Below are 27956 nucleotides of genomic sequence, written 5' to 3' on the forward strand. Positions count from 1 at the left end.
TATAATGTATTAAAAATAATTAAATAGAATTACTAATATTAATGTAGTATAGAGACAAGAAATTCTAAAATATTTATTTTAAAATTGAACAATTTATTATGAGCCAAACAAAATGACAATGTATGTCTCTTTTACGTAGTACAATTTATGAATCACTTATACATCATATTAAATAACTGAAAACTCGAATTTACAAATTAAAGGTTAGTACTATAAATACTCTTATACTTAATTAATTAATATCCTTATATCTAAGTGATCCAGTCAAATGTGCATTTTCTTTAATCATTACAATATAGATAACAATATTTTTATACACACTGGCTATTAATGTTTTGCGAACATGATTAACTGTATCTAGTTTTATAATATATATTGCATTATACAGTCTGAAGATATTTTCTATAATTAAAAACACTATGAATTCTTTATGCACTCACATTAAGCATAGCCTTGATGTTTTAGAATCAAGAATTTTAAAACCATACTTAAAATTTTATTCTTGAATTCCATAGAACAATTTACATTTTGCAATAGTAGGGATTATCTCGCACCCTGCTTTACTTTTTCTTGCTGTTCTTGTTGTTTCTTTAGTTGTTTCTCCCTCATTCGTTCTGCATCCCTAAAACAATAAAAACATTATTCACGTAATACAATACACAGTATATGTAAAAAATTTGAAATTAATTATTTTGAAGTCTCTGAATGTTCTTACCATTTAAAAATCCTATTAAAATGGATCTAACGTTATCTAGCTTTTTAACGTAATTCTCAATGATAATTAAATTAAGTACAGAAAATATGTGCATATAACCTAAAATTTTATATTGCTTTGTAATTATTACATTTTGTATGTCTAAAGATTTATATCATATAATATGGCATGATGATGTTGATAATATATTTATAAATATCAAACATACATGAGCATACAAGAAAATTTTAATACATATTAAATACTGTTACCTTGCTTTTCGTTGTTCTAATGAAAGACCCTTATTGCTGTCTTGTTCAGCTGCAGATTTTTTAACAGTCTTTTTCATATTTTTGGCTCGTGCTAACTCTCGCTGATTTCCACCTATATAAAAATGTGTAATATAATTGCGTCAATTGTGAATAAAAGTTAGTCTAAGTAGTAGAATTTAACTGTAGTTTAACATGAGCAAAGATCTAATCAATAGAAATGAAATTACATTTTAATGCCTAATATTAAGGCATAAAGTAGTAAATTATAATAAAAATATAATAGTATATTCGCAGCAAAAGTACACAATAAATAACAAATATGAGATAATATTATAACCATAAACTCGAATTAGGAATTTTCTAGAAGTGCCAGTTTGAGCAAAACCTTCCAAACCCTAAGTACTACATTGAAATAGTTACGTAAATTGTACAAAATGTGTATTCCTCGGCAAGAAATTGTTAAAATAACGAAATATAAAATAAAAACTCTTACAATTCGTAAAAAATGTAAATGTAACAGAACAATGTAAGAGGGATAAATTCTTTAGACACGAAGAATTATGATAAAGCAAAATTATACATATTTATTAGAAATTATTCCTTTTACAAGTAAACGGAAAAAATGTAAATAATCAATTATAACTCACGCTGAAATATTGTATTTTCAATCTTTAAAATACATATTCACAAATGGCAGATGCAAAGTATACACTGTTCCAAGTTTTCCCTGTTCTTTTGTGGCTGTTTCGTATATGTTCGTATAAACAGTAATGCAAGTTACTTACGGGTCATTCTTTCAGTTCTTGACCTCCGATAAGCAAGTACTTAAAAGTTTGGCCCGATTAAGTGACGCGAAAAAGCACGTCCGTACACCTATATTCCCTTTACGATCGTTGACTAATTTCTAAACTAAAATAAATCTTGCGTCGTCTCGGTTGACGAATATCGATGTAAATGCCATCTATACCTTGAATTGATCTTTTCTGACGTTTTAAAAGTACAGAAGAGTTTTCGATTGATACGTAAATATAGCTAATAAAATGAGAATAAGATCTCAAATATATATAAATAGTGTTTTTATAAATACGTAATTGGACAATAAATGTTGGACATCTTTTCCTAATTAGTTGTCATTGGTAAACAATAAAATTTCATAACCTCTGTAATCTTACACTTTAGATATAGAATATATTTATATTGAAATATTTATTATTATAAAAGAAGTTATAGTTTTGAATCTCACTTATTTAACTCAATAATGATATTATTTGAAGTATGAAAAATGTGGTTATATTTTAACATTATTTTAATAGTTAATAGCTATCATTATTAATTCTAATAAAATGCAACAGGAGCTTTTCCTTTTCAAATAAAGTGACGTTGAAAATATTGAAAATTTAATTGATAAAGCAAGATATATATATATAAAAGATATAACTTGAACATTTTTCAATATTAAACTACGGACATTGAATTTTAAATCATTTGATAAGATTTGCCATAGAAATAAAAAAGAAACTTAAATTTTATCAATTTTGTTACCTTCACCATGGTATTAAAATGTTTGAAATACCGCACATACCTTCATTATGATATCAATTGTTTAGAAAACTTATATTTCAATATATAAGAATAATATCTAATAATAAGAATAATATCAATATATAAGAATAATTATAGTATATTTCTGAGTTATGATAATATAATAATATTTGCTAATATACATGTTACAATATAAATGTCAATATCTTAATTATAGAATTTATATAAACTATCTTTCATAATAGATATTCTGAACTAAATATCATGTTTTCATAATGGAAAATGCGGAGAATGTTAAAAAAATATTCTGTGTAGTTTTTACCCCAGTACAATACTGGATACAAAAGCATAGATATTCTTAAATATTCATAATATTAATGACAAATTTTTTATTTGTACTGGCAATTATGTTTCTTCATTTTGGCCATTTTCATTTAAAACTATTCATAATACCTATGTATTACTCTCCAACATAAAGAAGAAACTAATAACACATGAATGTATTATGAACGTAAACAAATGATTATTAAAAGATTTAGAGGTCATCTAAGTTCTGTAGTAATATATTAGTTTTTGAAGATACATGACAATAAAATACCTAGAAGAATTTTATAAGTCTATCATAGGTACAGAGCATAAACTATTGTTATTTTAACAAGGATATGTTCACAAAATGCAGACGTACTCTGTCAACTACTTAGTTTTAACTTATGGTATTTAAGAATGGAAATATTAAAAAAAAATAATTTTATATTGTTAAAGGAATGTTGTTTTAAGCGTGTTCTTTTTTCTATTTGGTGATGGTATTAATGTTACGATAGAATAAATTGTGAAAGCAGTATGAATAAAAGTCATATTTACAAGTGGTTGGTTATGTACTTTTTACTGCTATAATATTTCATATATTAAGCCTCAAAAAAAGCATTTTTTGATTACTTTATTAAGGAAGAATAGGAGCAATATCTATTTATGTTTGTTTGTGTGGATAAGAATGTTTAGGATTAACAACAGTAGTACAATTATTCTACTGAAAACTGATCTCATCACTCTATGTACCATATGAGTGTCTTATGACATAGTTTACTATTTAGATCATTAATACTATTCGATAAAAGATCTTATTATATTGTCATAGAATTCTTATAATAAATGTACGAAACATTAGAAATGCAAGGAAATGACAGATTAGATGTGTATAATGGTATTGCTTATAGAGTACATACTTTAAGATAGATTTTTATTTGCGTTATTCTAAAAGTTATAGAAATATTTATTTTTAAAAGAAAAGAAGGGTAACGCATGTACAGGTTAAGTCTCGCAACATGACATAACTCATAAATTAATTATTCGCTGTACAAAAAAATGTTTCGAGTAAAAGCTGTATGTATTATCATGGTACTACTTTCCAGAATGACATTATTGTAATTATTTTGTTATTATTTGTTTTTTTTTTCATCAAAATATGATGGGCACCTTCAGCTTTTTAGATAGAATGCTTAACATTTCTTCTCGAATTCGGATAAAGCATCAAACTTTACGTAAAGAAGTATTATACACGATAGAGTCTAAGATTATCGAGATATTCTCAAATTAATCATTTTAAAAGATATAAACTGGACAACACATAGTTCTTGTTGACATCGTGAAATCAACCATCAATTGTACATGTATACTACTCTGGCTGAGTCTCGGGATATTTATTATAGACATAGATAAATGTTGTTATTACAAAAGAAAACCAATAGTTACTAATTGCGTGTATTATAAGGGAAGCTAAGTTATATTATATTTTGAAGGTTTTTGTTAAAAACCTATTTTATTAAAACTTGCGTTTAAAATTAGCAAATGTCTTGTCACTCATGGTGGGAGCGTATCGAGACATTTTCAACTGTAAGTTGGCGACTGCACAAGAAAGTTTACTGCGTAAAGAAATTTTCCCGACACGTATGCACCTAATTAGTAATGTGTTCAGTGTCATACATCAACAAAGGTTTGACTATATCGAACATTGGAAGGTAATTTTCGAGATTGTGAAGAATTGATATCAGCGATATCATCATCAACTCTCAGAACCTATCGAAGAATAGCATCCTAAGAAGGTACTGTCAGTCCGGTCACGATATGGAAAACTATGTACATGCATATAAATTACCAATTGTTTCCTTATCATATAACATTCCTAAATAGATGATATTCCACTGATAAAAGCCTCTTATAATTCCGATATTAAAAACATTCAGATCCATGTTTATTAAGACATTTTTGCTTTTTTGCTCCTGAAGTTTAACCTTAATTTTTTGGGACACTCTGCATATTCTAGCTTGATCGTTCGAGCAACTAACGCTCATATATTAACACTTTGACTGCCACGTTGGTCATATATGACCGGCCACCGTTTCTCCTGTGACACCACGATGGTCATTGATGACCGGAGCGCTTGAACTTCTTACAATTGTAAAAATTGAATGAAAATTGACAGTTAGGGCATTTTGAATATAACCGATAAATAGACGATACTTTGAAATAAAAAGTGCCCTATTGAACAATTAAACATTTTTATTAGAACATCAATAAAAACAAAGATGAGAAATCTTTCATCTAAAGGTGCACTGTGTTTGTATCCATATCTTTGAGGGGTAATCTACGAATATTATTATAAACACAGCTTAGAAAATAGTCGTAAATGCTGTTTTATAATCATATAATTGAAGTTAGAAATGTGAACATACCTTACTATTATATGTAGAATGAGCAAATACCGTTTACTAATATCTTCTACACGTTTCAACAATATATTCTAGACGTTTTGCTTACGATGAAATAACAAATGCTAATGGTTCGTTGAAATAAACGAAGCCTTGTTATAATATGTCGCTATCAGCTGTTACCAAGGCGCCATGGTGGTCGCCCGTGACCACCAATAACATAAACGGTCCATTGGGGAAGAACGTTGTCTTACATCATCAATTTATTATTATTTTGCCATTATATGCTTTGAATAATAAAAATACTCCCGTGGCGTCCTGAGCGAACATGTGATTTCGGTGTGCCAGTCAAAGTGTTAACAGTATATTTTCACATTAGGTGTAATTGTTTCTGTTTAGATTTTTCGTTCCTTACGAGGAACTCCCCCAGTGGTGGACGTGACGATCGTGCACTTACAGCGTAGATCATTCGTATTTGTACAATAACGAGGTCTCGTGAATGTACATTTTCTATTTCTTGCGACTTAGTTAAAATGTTACAGACAGTTAGATTAATATCCGGGCAAATTTTAAGACGGACTAACCTTTTTAAGATTGGGCCAAACAACTCGAACTGTTTTGAGAAGTTGACACTACAAGCGTCGAACCCCGGAATGTTCTGGAGGATTCTTGGGTTTTTTAGAATGCGTGAAAAGCGCAATTGAAACTTCCAATGAGACTTGCTTACTGTGGGGGTTTTGAAGGCACTTTTCACGGGCTATCGCATCGTGCATATTTTAATTACTACATACGAAGTTAATATTCTAACAGATTCACCAAACGATCTCTAAACGTAAATATTAATTTCTTTCTGGTTTGACAGACATCGATTCATTCAGTCAGGCTGAACTCTTTAAAGTTTGGTTTAACTCAAAGACCCAGAAATGATTATTATCTCTAGACGTCAGAGATTAAATTTACCCCTACATACAAGGTAAATTATAAATGCATCTTTCTATTTCGGGGATGAATCTACATACTGAAATAGGTAAAAAAGCATTCATAAAAATGAATATACGTCTTACGAACTTTACTTTTCGAGTGATAGATAATTAAAGAAATGTTCACCTTGTGCTTCAATTCGCGTTACTGCACGTTTTAACATTGAGTTTCATGTTCGCTTGAAAATATCGCGCATTTTTCAAATAGCCTCAAATCCACTTTCCATCCCCTGTATCTTTTTTCGTAGATCGTATACATTGCTCACTTGCGTTAAATACATAATAGATTTTAAACGTTTCAAAATCAGAAATCTAATGGATTTATTTCTCATTGCAATGGATCTATCTCACCCTATAGGTTTGCGGTAGTGTTAAGGAATATCCTTAGTGTAAAACGGAAACGAGGCGAAAACTTTGAATATTTTCTTTAATCATCCATAACTGAGATACTAATGTACGTAGAACATATGTTCGCACGGTATTTTTTCATTTATTTCAATATACAGGGTGGTTGGTAATTGGTGGTTCTACGCGAAAAAAGAAGTCGAAAATATAGAATAAAAATTTTTCGTTTGAGACTTTGTTTTCGAGAAAATCGATTTTGAATTTAATAGAATTTGGATTGCGAGTAATTGAAAGAAAAGATTATTGTAACCTTTCATACTTTAAAACGATCGAATACGTTAGAAAGTGTTCATAGAAATTTAATTAGAAGAGCAGAAGTATGTGTTCGGCAGAATGGGCAACATTTTCAGCAATTTTTGTAATAATAAACTTTATGATTACTTCATTTTATTTCCTTATGTATTCCTAATTTTCCGTTACGGCAAAAACAAATTAAACTGCGATAATATCCACCGAGACAACGATCTACAGTGAGTTCCGTTATAACGAGACGTGATAAAGTGCACGCGTACCGAGCGAAAATTCAAAGTCGATTTTCTCGAAAACAAAGCCTCAAACGAAAAATTTTTATTCTATATTTTCGACTTCTTTTTTCGCGTAGAATCACCCCCTTTCCGCTTGTTACCAACCAGTTACCACCAGTTACCAACCTCCCTGTATAAACTCCGGGATTAAGAATAAATAAATAAATAATAAATTAATAACTGCGACATCGAAAGTAAATTTAATAAATAATATTTGCAACATGATCACTTCTCCCGGTTCTTCAATTTATCGAATTGCTAAAATGTGGCTTCTAAACTGTGTATGGTGTGCAGCTTCCGCATCTCCTTTTTCCGTATATTCGTCGAAAGGAATTGTATCCTGCTTTCAAACTATATTCAATCGACTTAGCATATGTTTTGTTCACTTAATTGTTCATATTGTTCTTTCCTATAACTAACGGTACCTAATTAATCTCCTTAACTTTTTTAAAATAAATAACGTAATATTAATAATGATAATATTTTGATGAAATCTATGCTGAATGCACGCGGATGATCTAGATATTGGTCTTTCCTTCCATATAAATGAGTCGAGTGACATTCATTTTTATTATTTCACGAACTAATAAAATTCCGGATTATGTTTGAGTTATTAAGATTTTACTTAACTTATTATCAAACTGTGGATTTTTATAGGAAACTTTGAAAATGCAAATATACACACAATATGTACACACGCATATATATATATAAAATATCCATAGTATAATAAATAAATTTTACAATATTTAACCGTTTCAGCGCCACGCAACGCGAACGCGCTGTTCGCGTACTGTAATGAACTGTGTCGCGATGTTTGGTCAGGATCGTCAATTCTCAACGCGCTCGTTTCCGAATGTAGCTCGTCGCGAGTCATATCAGAGTTTCCTCTCGTAATTACTTTTTTTCAAATAATCGTAAACCACCTGCATAAGCGAAAAAAAGGCATTTCTCTCAAATAAATGAACGAAGCGCTATCGCGCCGCATGGCACGATCCGACACGGATTCTTTTAAAAATCCCTGGCACTAAAACGGTTAATGGATAAAACAATTTTCTTTTCAATTCTATTCTTAAAGACATATGGACTTGCGTAAATATTCGTAGTTTACCTATTACATTAGAAATCATAGATATGTCCAATTAAAGGGTAATTTATACTATGTCACGCATACATTAGCTCAATTATAATTTTGTATACTTTACACAATTCATCGTACTTAGCTATCTTAAAGGTGAAATTGAGATATCCATTTCTCTCTTATCTTAACGTCATTTTAGCGTTAAATATCATACGTGCCACATTTCGCCATTTAAATATCATACTGCCACAATTTAAACAAATTTCCAGATTTTACGAGTGTAGTACAGTTATGAAGTTTGGCTCTCGTGGCAAACTATTGTAATATTCACATAAAACATAATTCATGTTCACGATAAAAAGGAAAAGAGGAGAGCACGTAGAGGACTTGTGTAGGATGGTTGATCATGGGATTTATTAAATGTTATTGCTTGTTGTTGAAATCGTCGAATATATTTAAAAGAATAAATTAATATACAGACTATATTCGCTGAGACGCTCGTACAGCGTATAAATCGTAAAATAGGATCGTTAATAACTCGTTAATTAGATCGCTGATAATTCGTTGATAACTGGTTGATAACTGATCGACAACTGACTGTAACTCTTCCTTGCGATCGCGTCTGCTTATTTGTACTGGTCGGGGGAGAGTCGGAAAATTCAAATTCGTCTTTGTTCGACGGTTGCACGTAGCGGCGACATCGTTTTACTCGGAGTTTATTTATTCTTACATTACATGTATCCTAACGATCTTGATACTCGGAGGCAAAACAACAACATGATTTGAGTTGTCCTCTAACTCATGTGCCGCTACCTAAAAGCCTAAAACAAATAACGCGCAAGGAGAATTATTATATTACTTAACTTTTTACATATTTATGAATTCACTAACTTGTGTTTCCACTGTAACTTGTAGGAGCAGCTTTTCTTACCTCTTGTCCTACAGCCTGTAATTATACCTTTTCGAAGAGCTTAATACCAGTAGATGTATCGTTTCGAACAATTTTATATTTATATGGAAGCGAGAGCCAAAAACTGGCAACTTTCTATTGTTTCACTATGAAAATAAATTAGTATTTTACGAAATAACGTAACAAACATGTAACAATTTTTAATGTTACCTAACTAGTTACTTACTCGTAAAATTATTTTAAATTATTTACGAATATCGCAATATGCAATGCCTGGAATGTTTAAAATGTAAGCTACCCGATTGTAATTTGAGCTACAGTTTTATTTTATTAATTTGAATATCTGTATTTAAAAACACGTTTGAAATATTTGCTCAAGAGTCACGCCATGGTAAGTAAGCTTCATGAGAACGGCTACTTATGCTCGCGCATTGACAATGAAAAATTATTCTTCCGTTCTGTAAAATGTATAGTCTGCATGGAAATGGAAGCAAAATATTAGCCGGTACTCATATGCTGTTTAGCTTTAAAAGCTTTTAATCCGAATCTACCAATCGTATTTTATCATGTAATTCTTTTACAGCATATATTGTTTTATAATTAACTTCCATCGGCTGTTTTGTTATTTTTGAAAAACACCATGTCACAATACCGAATAATATGAAATTACTAGAATTTCTATTTTATTCATATTTAAACTTTTAAACAACATTGTAATCTGTTTACTAATATTTACCATTTCTTCGTATTAGCTTTGTAAATATATACGGTATGACTATATACGTTTATCGTACAAAATTAGCCGTAGATACTGAGTACAAGGCCCGATATACATATTTTCATATGAGCAAATTTTCACACAAATGAAACATCAAATATAACAAACCGTTACATAAACTTAACTAATATAGGAATACAAATAATTGCTTGACTGAATGAATGAAAATTGCTATAACTTTTCCAGCATAAAAGAATGCACAACTTTAACTTTTTCGCCTTTGTGTAGTTTATTTTCATTTAAAAACACCATAAATTGGTATAGATGAGAAAATGCAATTTCATTTTGCATTGTAAAAATGTGAAGATCGTTTCAACATAATGACAGAAGTTTATTATTTATTTAATTCAACGGCGTACCACCGTATTTATCGTAGAATTTACCTAATAATAAATTGACTCCAAATATATAAAATTTCGTATCATCGAGTAGTACTTTCAAGTAGTACGGCTATGAAAACTTGACACGTATTTTGGAAATGAAATGTAGAATCTGATTAATAAAGAAAAAGAAGAAAAGAAAGACGCTTCATTGGAAAATAAAGATACGTGCCAATGCTGAATACGTTTTGTAGCCACTGTGCATTGGATATTAATTAGTTCTTCGTTTAATAACATTACGGAGAAACATGTTGGAATTTATTTTTCTCTGAACGTCTTTTAATGGCCCATTTAAAAATTGTGAAATTTATATATCCCGACGTTAGTAACGCATTATTCTTTTCTATTTTGTATTGATTTAGAAATACCGGAAATAATAATATACGTTAATTCGCTATTATTTTATATAAATACTATAATATATATAATGTATTATATACAAAGAATAATTAATTATTATTAATATCGTGTCTGCCATTATCAATATTTTCATTGTGTTTGTACAACAATTATAGTAAAAGAGAAAAGTCAAACAAGACGTAAAAGTAAGAGAGAAGACGAGAAAGAAGAATGACGTAGGAGGAGTGGAAAAGCAATGTGGTTTATAGAGTTCCACAAAGAGTGAGGAGCAAAGAGAAACGCAGAGGAGAGGAAACGGGCTATTGCGCCATCAGGAAGTGGCTCACCACTTACACGAGTGTAGTTAACCATACTCCAACATAGAGGTTTGTTCTCGTTCTACGACAGGCGGACAAACTTAACGCATTGAAATAAAGATAGAGTATAGATAGTGGCCAAGAGTGATGCGACGAGAAGGACAGCGAATCATAGGAATAGTAATTTTACTCTGCATACACTGTCACCCATAAGCATCCGAATACTTTGGTCCATTTGTATTTGAATTTGATCAAAGTACACGAATTAACGATGAAGTAATAATTAGAAAACAGCGCTTGGTATTTTTTTATGGAATCAGCAGGCTATTAGTTTAAATTGCCTGTTAAAAGACGTACGTACATATATGTACAATGCTATACATATACTTGGTATTCGACATCAGAAATCTATCGATTTAGAAGTTTGACTTATAATCCAGAAATTAAAGAGTCTGAGCATAGAGAGCTTGCCAAATACATGATAAGATACATCGGCAAGTTTTGGCAGCTATATACGAGTTACAAAGTTTTATGATTGTATCGTTGGCCTTTAAAAATTGGTTTAATCCTGTAATAATATTTTATCGTATGCGGTTACGATGATAATGATAGACAAATATCCAGGCACTTTTAAGCGTTTATTTACATAGGAACATTGACCATCAACTTTACTTTTACAACTATGTACAATCCCTCAAATGTTACTTTCTGAAACTTGGATAAGTAGAATAAATTTGCTTTCGTATGCTTTCGTATGATTTTGTATCAAAATGTCTTCTAATATTTATGCAGTCTGGTATATCGAGAACATCTTCTTTCGTTATTTCAGTAGATGTGCTTCCTTCCTTCTCACAATTCTCGATTTCTATAATACCTGGACCATTTATTCGCGCGTGAACGCCCAACTTGCATATTTGTTTGGTTTTCGTTAATAATTCACTTACTTGCTCGTATTTACTTGCACTCGCTTGTACCATTTACCTAATTTACTTGTAATTCCCAATGGAACAACGAAAATTATAAAAACGCGAAATATTTTATAAAACAGTGGAAATTTCTTAATTGAAATTAAAATATTGAAGTCAATTTACTCCATCGATAACAAATTAGCTTCCTTTGTCGATGGAACAATAATTGAGAATAATAAATATAGCGTAAAATATATTACATACCTAATGTAATATTTAGGACAATCGTATTAATAACTGTTATAATATTTATAAGAGATGCGAAACATGTAATTTTGATCTTGTTTTACTACTGACTAAGAAAATATATTTAATTATTAAATGTTTAATGTATTTTTCAATAATGAATGGATAATGTATTTGTGTAAAATATGTGATACAATTCATTATATTTATAACTCGTCTGATTACTGAAAAATTATAATATGCCATTTAAATGTATCGTACATATATATGCATACATATATGCACTGGTTGCGTAGATAAGGCATGTAAACAGAATGAGCTTTTTTAATAATTATATTCGTTAAATATTCTTTATCATGGGAGGGAAGCAAATTTAAATACTTATTGTCTCTCCCATTGTAATTTATTGTAATTTATGTAACATAATATATATGTTATATAATATATAATAGTATATCATATTTGAAAATTTCAATGATATAGATAATTAATAAAACGTAAATAAATATAACATTGTACGAGTAAATAGTATTACCTATTTTATAACTTTTACGTTTATTATTTTCATAACGAAAAACGTTTCTTAGACAAATATCTTCAATTTATTTGTATCTGTTTTAAACAGATACCGATGAATTAGTAATCAAATTTTATTCATCATTTATATTCTTATTGTCAGATTTCCCTATTTATTCATCTATTAACTACAATTAACCGTTATCACAAATCTTTATAAAAATTATCAACGTGCATATTATTTAAGATTGGGCGCCCGTATAACTTAGCACGATACTGTTTAAAATCCATTCACAGAATGAACGTACCGCCTTGTATTCTGTTCATGTACTCACTCAGTAGTGTCATGGAGGTAACATGGCCGAAGAGACGCGCCTAGTTCGCGTTGAAGAAAGACTAAAGATTAAAATCGGTACGAAAGTTTGTTAAAAACATCGTTTACTAAGAATGTGAAACTCCAACGAATTCTATCATGTGTTGATATTACAAGGATATTGTTATTTGAAGAAGTTCGAGGTGCTATTATACGCGTGCTACTTGTTTGGGACCCGTTTGTCACCCAACTCGACTTCTTCGATTATTCGATTTTACTATTTCAATGAAAAATATAATATTATAGGTCATTTGATCATTTCATGTATGAACTTGACAAATCTGTTGTACAATCATATGGTAGTGGTATCTCTGCTAAACTTTAATGATCAACACACGTAAGCGTACATTTTCGACTCCCACGCACCGTTGTCCCTGTGCGAATATATGCTTCTAGTTAGTTAACACTGAAAAGAATTGATTATACTTATTGATATCATAAAAGATCACTTTTTAATATAAAAATATTAATCAAATTCGTCACACATGATTAGCAATTATAAATTTCGCCCTTTTATTATTTCTATCCTAAATATATCAAGAATTATTGTTGTTTTGCTTATGACATAGTTTTTATACACGTTAGTATGACAGTATAAATTTAAGAAAACAAAATATAGCGTCTTATTCGCTACATTCATTATGTCTTGGAGCGAAATAACTTGACTTTACTATGCAAAAATAATATTCTTTTTGAATAGGCCAAATATAAATATTTCCTTAGTATCTTTTCAATTTATTATTAATTACTTATGTATCTTTTCCAATTTTATGCATTTCTTGATATACAATTATCTTTATTAATTATTATAATACATTACTTACAAGTTGGACTTTTTTTTATTAATATACAATAAAATGTATGAATTTTGTAATGAGATATTACTAAATAAGCTTAATATCATTAATTACTTAAATTAATCAGATCTATAAATCTATTTTATAAATTTTGTTCTCATTATTTATTAATCGTTAAAAATCTACTAATCAATTGTTATTAATATCTAATTGTTTAAATATTTCACCACTGATTATTAAAAAAATTAATTCAATTAAACAAGATTCTTGTCAATTAATTTTGTAAGAACATAATTTCTTAGATATTGCAGTAGAGTTTATATTTTTTTGTTTTTATGGAAATAGAAAAATTCTGTTTACTTTGTAAGTGAGAAATTAGTTAACTCTATTAATTTATAAATAATAAATATCTTGCTTATTAAAAAGTACTTGGTCAATCATATTTAGGTGAGGTGAAAAATTTACAAAGCAGAAGCCATGGATCTCCTGGTGCAAGGGACGTGTATTGTGTATTATCTCTTGATCAAGAAGAAATATTTAGAACAACAACAATGGAAAGAACTCTCAAGTAAATTTTACTTGCTTTTTTCTTAGAAATTGATATGTGTGTGTATATATATACATACACACACATATGTCCTATTGAATTTTTCAGCAAGTAACTAATTTAAGCGTTTCTGTTTTAATGTAGTCCATTTTTTGGAGAAGAATTTCAATTTGAAGTACCTAGAAAATTTCGTTATCTTGGCATTTATGTTTATGACCGTGATAGACATTTAAAACAAGATAAAATTTTGGGTAAGGTAGCAATAAAAAGAGAAGATTTAGCAACGTATCATAATAAGGAACATTGGTTTCCCTTGAGACTAGTTGATGCTGATTCTGAAGTGCAAGGTAAAGCACATTTGGAACTTGCCCTTCAACCTCAAATTGGATACGCTCAACCTAAACTTACAGTAAGGTAATTCAGTTCATTAAATAGTTATAAAACGAATATTATTAAATGCTGTTACATTGAATATATAATTGCTATGTGTGTGTGTACACGCGTGTGTATATGTGTATGTGTGTTTGTATGTGTATTTATATAAAATTCTGTTTCATAGATAATAATGTTTGGAATAGATTAAGTCACTCTATAATTATATACCGAGATGAAATTTCTAATGATAATAACCATAATTGCTTTTTATAGGATAATAGAATGTAGTGAATTAACTGTTAAAAATAGTGGTTGTGATCCATTTGCAACTGTTACGGTTAACTATAGTAATGGTAAACAAGTATTAAAACGCACAAAAATTAAAAAAAAAACAATATCTCCATACTTTAATGAAACATTTGTTTTTGAGGTAAAATTAACTAATTTATGAAATATCTATTTATTTTACTATCATTTAATTATATTTCAGCTGTACAAAATTGTGTGCCATTTGAATAATTATTTATGTCTTAAATTTTATTCGTAGCCAGAAATAACAGAATCCAAAGAGAAGGATATTTCTCATTATCCTCTTGAACGTGGAGAAGTGGGTGAGGTTGTCGTAGGTTTATGGCATGCATCTTCTGGTATGGGAGAGCAACCAGCTTTTCTTGGTGAAGTTAGAGTTACTTTAAAAGGACTACAAAAGCAGCCAACTAATACAACAACTGCATGGTAATTTTTATATTTATTTTCAGATAAATGATTTTTATTGCTAGCTTTTTTAAATTTCTTTAGTTAAAAAATTTTATAAAATTTTACGAGATTTTATAACAATAAATTATCATTATTATGTCACTATCTTTAAATATTTTCATTACTAACAGGTACTTCTTACAACCACGACAAGTAAAACATCGCCCAAGTAAAATTTCAAACAGTTCTACATCACCTGGTGCAGTTCCAGGCTTGGGATCTTTGCGGTTAAAAATACATTATACAGCAGATCATGTTTTTCAATCAGCGATGTATGATAGATTAAGAAATTTGCTGTTACAAAGTGTCAATATTCAACCAATAACATCATCCGCTGTTTATATTTTGGGAGAAATTGTGGCAAGTAAAATGGAAGCTGCTCAACCATTGGTTAGGGTATTAGTACATTATGGACAATTGGTTTCTGTAATGAGAGCTTTAGCTAGTCATGAAATTTCTAAATTAACGTAAGTAAATCAGTTATATGCAGTCTTAATTTTAATAGTTTATATATTATATTCATATTTTACTATATAATATTCTATAATTTATTATATATATTATATAATTCATAAAAGTCATTATTATATAATATATATATAAAGTGTCCATCGTAGCAGTTGTTTTGATTTTTCAAACACTACAGATAACTACAGATAAAAAGATATGAACAAAAATTAGTGAGCTTTTGATCAATAATAAAGGACAACGTTAAAACATTCTTACTTTGATAAAAAATTAAAGACTAATTCGAAAATCGGATAAAGTTGCTTATGTTAAGTGTAATAACGTATAATATCTATACCACTGGGTGGCTCGAATCTTTTATTTGAGAAATAGTATTTTAACAATTTTCGTGCACTGTATTTTGTTATTGATATAATACTAATTAATTTTAGTTCATAACATTTTTTTGTTAGATTATTGAACGTATCTGGAGAAGCTATTAAGATGTACCTTGCGTATCTATATACAGAATGTTCCAAAACATGGATATAACATCAATATACTAGCATGAAAAATATATGTCCAATATTACCTCGTTCTCAAGTTACATTTGTGTTTTTGCTATGCCAGTTACCTACTTTCATAGAAATTATTCAAAGTGAGTACCTTTGGCTCAAATAAGGCTCTATACTTGTTATCTACACAACTCTTACATCCTACACATCTTACACAACTCTTTACCTGTTCAGAATTGACAAGTACTGTTTGGATTTGCTGAAAACTGCCTTCAATATGGTGTCAAAGTATCTTAATATTGTCCATTGGTTCGTTATAAACAGAAGGTAACTTACAAATAAAACTGGCTGTAACTCGGAAACACTATATTGAACATATGTTTCATGAATTTCTTTTTTATTTTTGTATATCGAATTTATCACTAAATTTATTTTTGTACCCGCATGTTTCGAAGCATTCTGTAATAATATCACATATATCCGGTAGAAATACCATATATATTATTCATATACTGTAATCTATGATTTTTGATATAATGTAATTTATGATTTTTATTAAAGTGACCCAACAACAATATTTCGTGGTAATACGTTAGTAAGTAAAATGATGGATGAAGGTATGAGATTAGCAGGTCTTCACTATTTACATAGTACACTTAGACCAGCTATGGAACAAGTATTCTTAGAGAAAAAGACATGCGAAATAGATCCAACAAGAGTAAAGGATGCAAATACAATTCAAACCAATTTAGCGAATTTAAAGGTATATAAAATACAAATTTAATTTTCCTTATCATTTTATTATTGTATTGAATAATATGAACAACTTTATTTTTTTTATAATTTAATAGGAATATGTTGAGAGGGTATTTACTGCTATTACAACATCTGGTGTACGATGTCCACCATTAATGTGCGAAATGTTCTGGTGTTTAAGAGAACTTGCAGCGACACATTTCCCAAAAAATAAGGAAGTAAGATATTCAGTCATCAGTGGATTTATTTTTTTACGATTTTTTGCACCTGCAATATTGGGTCCAAGATTATTTGATATTACTACTGAACAAATTGTAAGACTGTCATTGAAAAAAAAAAGAAAAGCAACAATATTGATTTATAGTGAAATTAAGATATATTATTATTTATTCTAGGATTCTCAAACTAATAGAACGTTAACATTAATTTCTAAAACAATTCAGAGTTTAGGAAACTTAGTGAGTTGTAGAGGTGGAGCTGGTAGCGTTTGTAAAGAAGAATATATGGAATGCGTATATAGGTACATTAGGAATAAATGCATTTCGGAATTTAGTTTATAAATAGATAGATTTTTATTATTTAAATATTACTTTTTCAGAGAATTTTACACAGAAAGACATATACAAGCAGTTAAGCAATTTTTAGAATTGATATCAACTAGTAGCAACAGTGGTATTGCAAAACAACGAACAAGCACTCAGCAAGAACAACCAATCGTATTGAAAGAAGGGTATGTCTAATGATTTTTTATATTAGCATATTGTATTTATATTATACTTTATTTATTTTATACTTTGCATATACTTTATTTATATTACATCTATTACTTTTATTCTTTCTTATCATATACTTGAAAAATGAACATTTAAGCTCGATGCAGACGAGCGAATTTTGTTACATAAACATTTCTTGGACATTTCATTAATACACTGAATTACACAAGAAAGCGCAGACGAGTGGGCAGACCCAGATGACGGCAAATGAAAATTAATTATCTCGATCCTTTTTTGTGTTGCTAAAACATTTACAAGTATTGTGACATTCAGGCGAGCGAGTAATAGCCGCGAAGAACTACATATTTGCGCAGTATTTAAGCAAATAAATCCGCTTGTCCGCATCGGGCAAATAACTTAAAAATAGCTATAATAATTATGATAAAAATTAAAAATTTATAAATGTATCGTTCATATATTACTTCCTTATCTATTCGTTAAATATTAATTTTAACAAGGCAAGTTAAATAACAATATTTTTTTGTTCACATAAATATAATTATTGCTAATAAAAAGCATTTATAATAGAATATATTTTCTCTTCATGCATACTGCTGATTGTAAGAAGAGGTTTGTAATAGTACCTTATCTCTGGCCTGAAATTTTCACATAGTATAAATTTGTCACTATTGTTGCTTAATTACAGAGTAATGATTAAAAGGGCACAAGGTAGAAAACGATTTGGTCGGAAAAATTTTAAACAAAGATACTTTAGGCTTACTACACAGGATCTAACCTATTCAAAAACGAAAGGTGAATGAATACATTGATCTTTGAAAATATTGTATTCTTGAAGAATTAAACTTATTATTTTGAGCTCTATCAAATTATGTTTGATAACACATTTCACAGGTAAAGAACCTTTATGTAAAATACCGCTTGAAGAAATATTAGCTGTTGAAAAACTTCAAGAAGATTCTTTTAAGATGAAAAACATGTTTCAAATTATTCAATCACAAAGGGCATTATATGTTCAAGCAGGAAATTGTGTAGAAGAAAAAGAATGGATTGATATTTTAACAAAAATTTGTCGTACAAATAGCAATCGATTAGAAAAATATCATCCGAGTGCATATATTAATGGTCATTGGCTTTGGTACGTTATTTAATATAATTTGAATCAATATACCTTTCGATCATTAATAAATATTGCTTATAGTTGTAAAGCAGTAGCAGAAACTGCTCTAGGATGCAGCGAAGTATCACCAGGAGTGGAAGCTGGATTGCGTATGGTTCTAGATCCAGATAGAGATTTGCAGCGAATACATTCTTTAATATTTACGAATATGCCGCGACTTGAAAGTTTAATGAGTGCGTGTGAATGTCAAGCTGTTTATGGGGCTAATGACATGTGTATTTTACCAGGAGGTGGGTCTCCTATAGAAGATGTGCCCTCTTGTTTTAAAACTTTAACTACATTAAGAGAAGCTGCATATGCTTTACAGCACGAGCATAGAGCCTACTTTAGAAGATTGGCGCGCGATACTAAATATGGAAGCAAGTAAGTTTATTAAAATAATATATTCTTTGACATTAGAACAATAATACACATTAGACAGTTAATGTGACATTTTCTAATTCCTATTTCACTATGATAATTGAACTTTATTATTTGTGTATCTAATATATAGTATGATATATTTAAAAAATTATTATAACTGTAGGCAAGCTCCAATTGGTGATGATAATTACCTTCATTTAGCTGCTAGAGCTGGATTCGAAAGTCAATTAACGAAACGTGCTTATGAAATAGACAGTTTAAATCAACACTATGTAGAAACAGATCACTGCTATGACAGCGGATTTTCCAGGCGAATAGAGGATCAACGATCATACGATGAAACATTTAGAAAACGTCTAGATTCTGGCTCGATACATCGTAGGTATGAGAACGAAAATAATTTAGTACGACGATATGAAAGCACTACTGATACTATTAGAAGTATCCAAAATGATCTCAACACGTTTGATCATAGTTTAAATAATACATTTAGGACAGATAATTCTGAAAAAAATGTAAATTTAGAAAACAATAGAATTTTAGATAGTTCCAGTTTTTTAGCAACAGATGGAATTACTATTTCTAATACATTATCAAGAAAGTTTAATAGCTATGACCATACCAAAATATTAAAGGAATGCACAATAACAAAGTTCAAAGGTGACAAACCTGATATATCTTGTAATTCTTTGAATGAGCATACTAATTAATTCATTTAAATTTTGAAGATGAAAACATGTTCCTATAAAGTTTTCTAAGATGTCTCATATGTTCATGTTATATTAAAGGCACACTGTAGTCTTTAAATTCATTAAAATCATACAAGATTATATTTCTTGCAGTAGTATACAGTATATGGAGTTTAAGTGTATATAACAGTAATCTTCGAGCTGTTAAATTTTGGAATAGAAAAATATTTTAAACTTTCAATGCTTTGAAAAAATTGAAACGACGTTTAAATGAAATGGAAAATCGTATCGTTTAGAAAGTTATTTCTTATATATTAAGTCAAAATATAAATGTTTCATAATTATTTTAAATTATTTATAAAAATAGCCTTAAGCACAATCGATATGGCACAAAATGTTTGTTGGGCAGTAACATAAGAAAAAAATCAGATTTCATACTATGCATTGCTTGTTGAAAGGTTAAATGAAGTTTAAGTGTTTACTATAGTTCCAATATGTTGGGTGAGTCATTGTTAGATTTTAAGTACTTGTTTTGTTTTAATGACATGATAAAATGATCTAAAACAGAAATTATTCGTATCTAAAAGTTATTTTTATATAACTGTTCAGAACCAATATATCAATATCAATGACCAATTTAAATTAGTTCAAGATCTCCTAAACTAAAGATAAAGTCTTCATTCTAAATATAATATGTATATAACTATCAAGATTGTAATTTAATTTTAAAAAATTTGTATTATCTATTTCTTCTCCAATTTAAATCTTTTATTCAAGATTTTAATTTAATTCTCAGATCCTTGAATCTCACTTCACTTATACTCTTCCACCTTTATATCTTTCTATTGCTAGAAGTACCTCACAGTACAGACCAAAACTTATTGAAATTCTTGCTTAAAATTAGTGCGAATAAAAATAATCACAGAGTACTGTTGAAAATTTTAAACATTAACCATGTGTTTTTGAAAAAAATATTCTGGTCAGCATTGCAATTTTATGAAGAGTCAGAAGATCTGTTGCTTGTTGTGTAGTTTAACATGGTATGTCACCTGAATATGTTTTGTTTATGTTCTCAAGAATTTACATTTATATATACTCTATTTACATTTTAAAGCTAATTGAATTTTTTGCTAAGCTAGAAAAATCTCGTGGCATTTTCCATTAATTCATTTAAAAAAAAGAAGGGAAAAATGAGAATCTCCTCCAAAAACACCAAAGTCAAGTTCTCACCAAATCACATCTTTATTATTGATTTCAAATCTTTTACATCCTTTTAAAGTACAAATCAAAATGCCAGCTCTTACTAGTACTTTATCTTGCAGTAAACATGTGATCCAATAATTTCTTCTCAATCAATCCTTTAGAAAAGGGTTAAGTATTCCAGTGCAGCTTATTTGGATTGCAGTAAACGTACATGTAAACAAGACAAGATATGTTCCATCCTTAATGATAAATGCATTAGTAATTAGTACAAAAAATACATTTATAACATATAGTTCAATTATACATAATTTCAAATATCTTATACAAGCGCAATTTTACACACATGTAGTATTGCTGAATTTTGAAGTTTAATTTACATAAAAACAACATCGAGTTTTCATCACATTATGACAGAATTTCTTATTCAAGAGACTTTCTTAATTCAAATTTTATCTATTATACCATGTTTAAATATTTCAAAGTTACTAACAGTTTTGTTTGCAACTACATTTTATTCTGTGATAAGAAGAGTTTTAACGTATTGTTGGTTCAATATCGTAATTTAATATCAATAAAATGTCAAATAAAAGTGGGCCAGCCTGTCTCTAACGTAAATAAGTAAAATAGAAAACAATTACATAGTTAATTTTTTGGGATATATTCTTCTTTCGATGGTGCAATTTCTTGTTTCTTATTAAAATCGTTCCGTTTTTTTAATTAAAATCGTTTTGTTTCCAAACTATTAATTTAGGTTACTTTTATCATAAATTAATTCTGAATATTCAATTGTTTCGTTACATTAATGTACTTATTTACTAAAAAGTCTCCTTATTTGTGCATGTTGTAAAAATTGATACAGATAGCGAATAATTTGTTAGATATTAATAAACACAATTGAAAATATCTAACGTTCATCGTTGAATGTCTTATTTCAATTACTATAAATATTTGCATTTGCACTAAACAGTGACTGTTATGCCATGGTTAAGCACGGGTCTGTATATTTTATGACTTCTTATTTTCAAATCAATTCAAATCCGATCACTCTGACTTCTTTTTGTAATGAATAGACACTGACTAGCTAACTAACGGTTTTAATCAATTACATTTGCATAAATTACGTTAATTATGCAAATTTTTGTATAAAAACATTTACCTGTTTTTTTCACTTTATTGTTTATTTATTTGTATTAAATCAATTATAATAATATGATTTACATTATTTAAACAAATCTTCATCAGCATTAAACATCTCTTTTTTTGATTTTTAATTAGTACAGGTGATATAAATAATATAAAAAATAGTATAAAGGTTGGCTATAATGTAATAAAACTATTAGTATAAATAATATAAAAAAGTTAATATATTAGCAACAAACGTCAGAGCAGCCATACTACAACTATATCTGGGAATAAGAAAGAATAAACTCAGTAGACACAAGTTGAACATTACAAATCAAACAGAGCATAAGCATACTCAACTTATTCTCTACAAATTGAATGTTTTTATTGACAAGTTAAAAGAGGAATGATAAAATGTTCTCCATACCAACATATTCTCTCTCTTTCTCTCCCTCTGTATTACTTTATTTTAAAATATGCATTGTTTCATATTGATTAAAATGATTTTTTAATTGAAAATATACATATAATGAAATATAAATATAATAGAAGAGTAACTTATGTGAAACTGTACTTAAGTACTGCATCAAAATCGCTAGGCTAATTAAAATTAAAGCAATTTTTAAACTAAATTTAAAACATAAATTTAAAAATATTATATAAAAATTTTATTGATAGGAGTCTATTTGTGAAAAATAATAAAATTGTTCTGTAAAAATCCGGAATTTACCTAATTACGTCCAATATGACTTATGTATAATTACGTATTCTCGAGTTTCTCTTACAAGATACGTCATTTAAATGATAACTATTAATTCTTATAAATATTTTGTATGACATTATTCTTTAAAAAATATTTAATACGACACATTCTGTTTTTTCTGCAGAAATGAAAATGTTGTTACATTCTCTTATCGAAGATGAGAACATTTCTCTGAATATCTTGAACTACTGAATACAGAAAAATAATTTAAAATATATTTTTTGATAAAAATATTGAGTGATAAAAACAGTTTGTTAAAATATTTTATTTGTTTGTTTCTCCTTTTTTTCTTAATTGTAATTCTCATAAATTGTGAACTCATTTCTACATAAATTCCTGAATATAGTTACAAACAGAAAGATTCAAATAAATATTAGAATTGTAACAATATGCTCATTATTTGAATGTGAACATTATATGTTATGTTTTTGTGTGTTTCAAAGTTTTATGATATTTCAGGCAATGATTCATGTGATTTATATTTGGAATTACCCTCTGTATAATAAGAATTGTTAGAACTACAAAAATTTATACTACTAGTCATGATTTTTGAAGTCATTAAGGACAGTTTAAAGATTTTAAATAATTATAATTGTTTACATTATTTCCCTTCGTTTGCCATTCATTTTAGGTTTGCTATGAATATCACAGATATAGACAACTTATGACCAACTTATGTCTTAATAGGAGAACTTCTAATCATTCTATTTTTCGCCTATTTACTATGCCTACGAGATTTTTTACTACACTCTAATAGGTAGCCCTTTCATGGAATCAGTGCTCATGATAAATATCTTTTACTCATGCTTATAGTAGTATTAAAAATTTAATTCAAATCACTGAATGTCACTTAAATGATGTTCATTGTTAAAATAAAGTTATTGTATGACTTGGTTTCTAGAATCATCCTGAATGCTTATTTATTCTTCCTTGAGACTAACAAACGAAAGTTAGTACTATTACCTTATTATTTACTCTCGTTATACAATTTTTAAAAAACTTTATTTAATTAATTCACTAAAATCATTTTATTAATATAACTTAAAGAATGTTAACGTTTGAAGCATGTGATGACTACATTCTTTAAAATTATATTATATACTCTCTCACAAGAAAGTAACATTCAACAAATATCAAGTTAATCATTAAATTATTAGCTAATACTTATGCACATATGTAAAATGTCTAATATACAATGCAATCATATCAAAATTATATTTTATACAATTATTTTTTTTATTAATGAAACATCTTCCCCTTCAATACTCTCCATATATATCTATAATGTTTCTTTTGTACAAAATATATGCCTCGTTGATTTTATTATTGATAATTAAATACTTGTATCTTGATATTATTTTACAAAATATTTAATATAAATAGATTCCCACTCAATCAGAGATGTTCATAAATTAAGTTTTAGCATAGGTGATATTATAAACGAAAAATATTTGTTAAAAAAATATGTGAAAATATGAAACAAAGCACAATGAAATACGTTTTTCACAACAATATTTCAAAAGAAAATTTGCAAATGCAATGAACCATAAGATTATATTTATTAATTATAATGCTGCAATAGTAAAAACATATTATTTTAATTTAAAAAATTTATCTTAGAAGTAATATTGTAGTGCTGAAACATACGACCATGAATGTAAACAAAAATTAGTAAATGGAATTTTCATTGATATAATTTTGCATGAAAATTAAATTGTTTGTCATTGAGACCAACAAAACTATTTACTGTTTTTACTTAAAATGACTCACCCCGTATATTTTAAACTGATCAAATCTAGCAATATTTTATAGTAGATGTGCAATTACACATAATTCTACAGTAAATGATAATATAAAAAAATAATAATAATAATATCAAATGTGTAGTAATATAATAATAACTAAGCAATTGCTAAATGCATTGCTAAATCGCATGCTGATTGTTAAATACAAATTGCTTTTGCAAGTGTATAACTTCACAAAATTAATCACAATAATTTCCCAATCAGATAAGCTATTGTTGTTAGATTAAAATTAATATCTAATATCAAACATAAAATAAATTAACTCAATCTTTTTTTTATTAAACAAAACATCATGGAAAAATTTATCATTTTGTATAATAAAAATATTTTTTATACAAACATATTTGAATGTTAACAAAACACTTAAACTAAATATACTGTAAGATCCTATTTTATATGCTGTTGACTCTCCTTCAAGGGGTTTTTTTTTATTTATGTGTGCGTTTTCATCGAATTAATTGCATAAGTTCTATAATGGCTTAATTATTAATAGAAATATGCAATGAGCAATATTTCAAGGATTGTTTAAATTACTTCTATAGTTTGTTATCATGCACTACAAGGTATGACATTTCACATCAATAAAAACTTTTTTTATTTATTTATTTATGTTTTATTCTTAAAAGAAAAAAGAAAAAAAAGTAGAAATATATATATCTATAAGTATGATAGCGAATTGTATTTTATCGATAAAGTAAATCAGCAATCTCATTATTAGAGAAATATTATATTATGACCAATATTCATTAAGACATTTGCATATGTACAATATATTTTTAATTGATCTATTGTTTCGTTTATATTTTTATAAAATTATAGTACTTCTATTTTATGTTATGCTTTTAACAATTAATAGTATTTGTATAATTTTAATTTCTAAATGCTTGTGAAAATAAGCAAAACATATGTCGTCTTCAAATATTAGGAAAACATAATATTAGGTAATAATAATTTTTATACACTGAAATCAAATAATACAATACAGTATCAAATATAAAATCAATACAAGTAGTATTTAATCTGTACATAGTGGCATTATAAATAGTGTTTTAGCGATGATTTTGAAATTTGCCTTTGTATCTTAATGTAATTTATTAAAGGAAAATATGTATAAAATTATAAATTATATATATATATATTATATATAATTATATTAACATATTTTGTTAAACTTTATAAAATTTTTGATCTAATTTATTCTTTTTTCCTTTTTTTTTTTTTTAATGTATATGATTTGTAAAACAGATGTATATCTCTTGCATTTATTCTTGTAAAGATGTCCCTACATTTGAAATATAGGAAATGGATATATAGGGTGTCTCAGGAGAAATTCATACAACTTTACTAATATGTTTAGTAGGTTATTCTGAATCAAGAAGATCGTATACAGTTTTCATACAGATTTTCATCCATTATTGATTTAGTTAAAAAGAAAAATTCTGCTCATATTTAATGCATTTCTTGGCTTGCTTCACTTTTATATTCTACAGCTGATGTTCAGCATGTCATCCTTGTAATGTATATAGCTACTGTATCTGCGATTTTTAATTTTTAATACTGTTATTTGCATTGGATATATATTGTATCGGTTGTCTGAAATTGTGATTTCATGTAATCACAAAGAGAGAAATTCAGTGGTTTTAAATTAGGTGATTGAGGTGGCCATAAGATTGGTCCATATCATCCTATCCATCTTTCAAGGAAATGTATATTTAAAAATGCATATTTACACAAATATAAAATCTAGAGACAGAGTGAACTCACTAGTCACCAATAGTTACGATCTTATACTGATACTTGATATACAGAGTAAACAAAATTGACATCAAAACAGAACTAAGAATTTTTAAAACGTGTGATCTTTTTAAATTACAAATTAACATGCTGATAAAGTTAAATTTTCTTCTGGTACACCTTGTATACTATCTATTTTAAATAAATGAAAAGAATTTTCTTACATACGTTTGTTGTTAATATATTTTTATACATATAAAATTTGTAAATAGTTATTACTATATTTTAATGACTTAAAATTGTAGTTTTGTCTATATATGTTTCAATAGTTTTTAATATTTAAACATTTAATAAGGTTGCTAAGATTATAATTATAAAATATTCTTATGTGGATATAAATAAGACTGCTCTCTTAATAAAATTTTATTTATGCCCTACTCAATTTGTTAAGTGTTATAACTGATCAATATCATTTATTGTTATAAAAAATACATGTAATTGTGATAATCTTATATAATTTACTCCTTTGAGAGTACAAAATTTATAATCAACATTCTGTAACAAATATTTTGGCCTTTCTCAAATTACATTATTTAAAAAGATATATACTACACATTTTAATAAATGCAAAGAATTTTCTTTTCAAAGAACATACTCATAAAACATAATAATTACATAATAATCATTAAACATTTAATAAAATTATACAAAAAATAAGACTTTCTCATATTACTTGAAATTATTTATAGTTAATAAACATTTTTAGAAAAAGAAATGATCGTCCTTTTTTCTTTTTTTTTACAAAATTAACCAAATAATTAAGAAAGAGAGAGAGAGAGAGAGTATGGGAAGAAGTGTTATATATTAGAAAAATTAATAAACATTAATCTTTTTATATCATATAAATTGATCTCGTACCTTTAATGTATATTTAGTAAAGTAAACCATGTTAAGGTATTCCCTAAAAATAGCTGGTAAAATTTTGATCATAAGATAATTTATATATGTTATTCATAAAACATAGAACATTCTTTAAAATTCTGATAGTATAAACTGAATTATGATTGACATTTTTTTTATTACTCCTTTGGATATAAGGTTATTATTAAAGCAAAATTAAATTAAAATAAAGATATAATAGATTTTACAAATTTTAAGTCATTTAGTATTAAGTTACAATAAAAGTTGCACAAACATTTGACT

The 27956-nt window shown here is 27.7% G+C and overlaps 1 protein-coding gene, 1 long non-coding RNA gene and 1 other non-coding gene across 11 annotated transcripts; 1 reads left to right on the plus strand and 2 right to left on the minus strand.

The window, feature by feature from the left end:
* Nucleotides 1-72: 72 nt before the first annotated feature.
* Nucleotides 73-2147, minus strand: LOC100652286. 2 transcript variants are annotated; one of them, XR_007225447.1, is made up of 4 exons: nt 1752-2147; nt 967-1078; nt 716-814; nt 73-622 (listed from the first exon to the last, which is right to left on the minus strand). It is a non-coding gene; the product is annotated as an uncharacterized LOC100652286 (transcript). The 2 variants fall into 2 exon arrangements; XR_007225446.1 differs by lacking the exon at nt 1752-2147 and adding an exon at nt 1614-1745.
* A 1581-nt stretch (nt 2148-3728) lies between these two features.
* On the minus strand, nt 3729-5244 carry LOC125385800. The gene is made up of 2 exons (XR_007225453.1): nt 4661-5244; nt 3729-4581 (listed from the first exon to the last, which is right to left on the minus strand). It is a non-coding gene; the product is annotated as an uncharacterized LOC125385800 (long non-coding RNA).
* A 7646-nt stretch (nt 5245-12890) lies between these two features.
* LOC100642290 (GTPase-activating protein) lies at nt 12891-27190 on the plus strand. Of its 8 annotated transcripts, none has more exons than XM_048409340.1 (16): nt 12891-13009; nt 14215-14335; nt 14459-14565; nt 14638-14728; nt 14963-15119; nt 15237-15424; nt 15577-15912; nt 16969-17170; nt 17259-17477; nt 17559-17683; nt 17762-17893; nt 18465-18506; nt 18583-18689; nt 18789-19032; nt 19096-19437; nt 19601-27190. In XM_048409340.1, the coding sequence occupies exons 1-16, from the start codon at nt 12955-12957 to the stop codon at nt 20145-20147; spliced, it is 3015 nt and encodes a 1004-aa protein (XP_048265297.1). In that variant the 5' UTR covers nt 12891-12954; the 3' UTR covers nt 20148-27190. The 8 variants fall into 8 exon arrangements, 7 of the variants coding, with proteins under 7 accessions (XP_048265297.1, XP_048265299.1, XP_012168523.2 ...); XM_048409342.1 differs by having other exon boundaries at nt 14459-14728; nt 19096-19304; nt 19382-19437; nt 19601-19677; XR_007225444.1 differs by lacking the exon at nt 19601-27190 and having other exon boundaries at nt 14459-14728; nt 19107-19304; nt 19382-19437.
* The last annotated feature ends 766 nt before the right edge of the window (nt 27191-27956 follow it).

Source organism: Bombus terrestris, chromosome 10 (assembly GCF_910591885.1).
Source record: "Bombus terrestris chromosome 10, iyBomTerr1.2, whole genome shotgun sequence".
NCBI classification, from domain to species: Eukaryota; Metazoa; Arthropoda; class Insecta; order Hymenoptera; family Apidae; genus Bombus; species Bombus terrestris.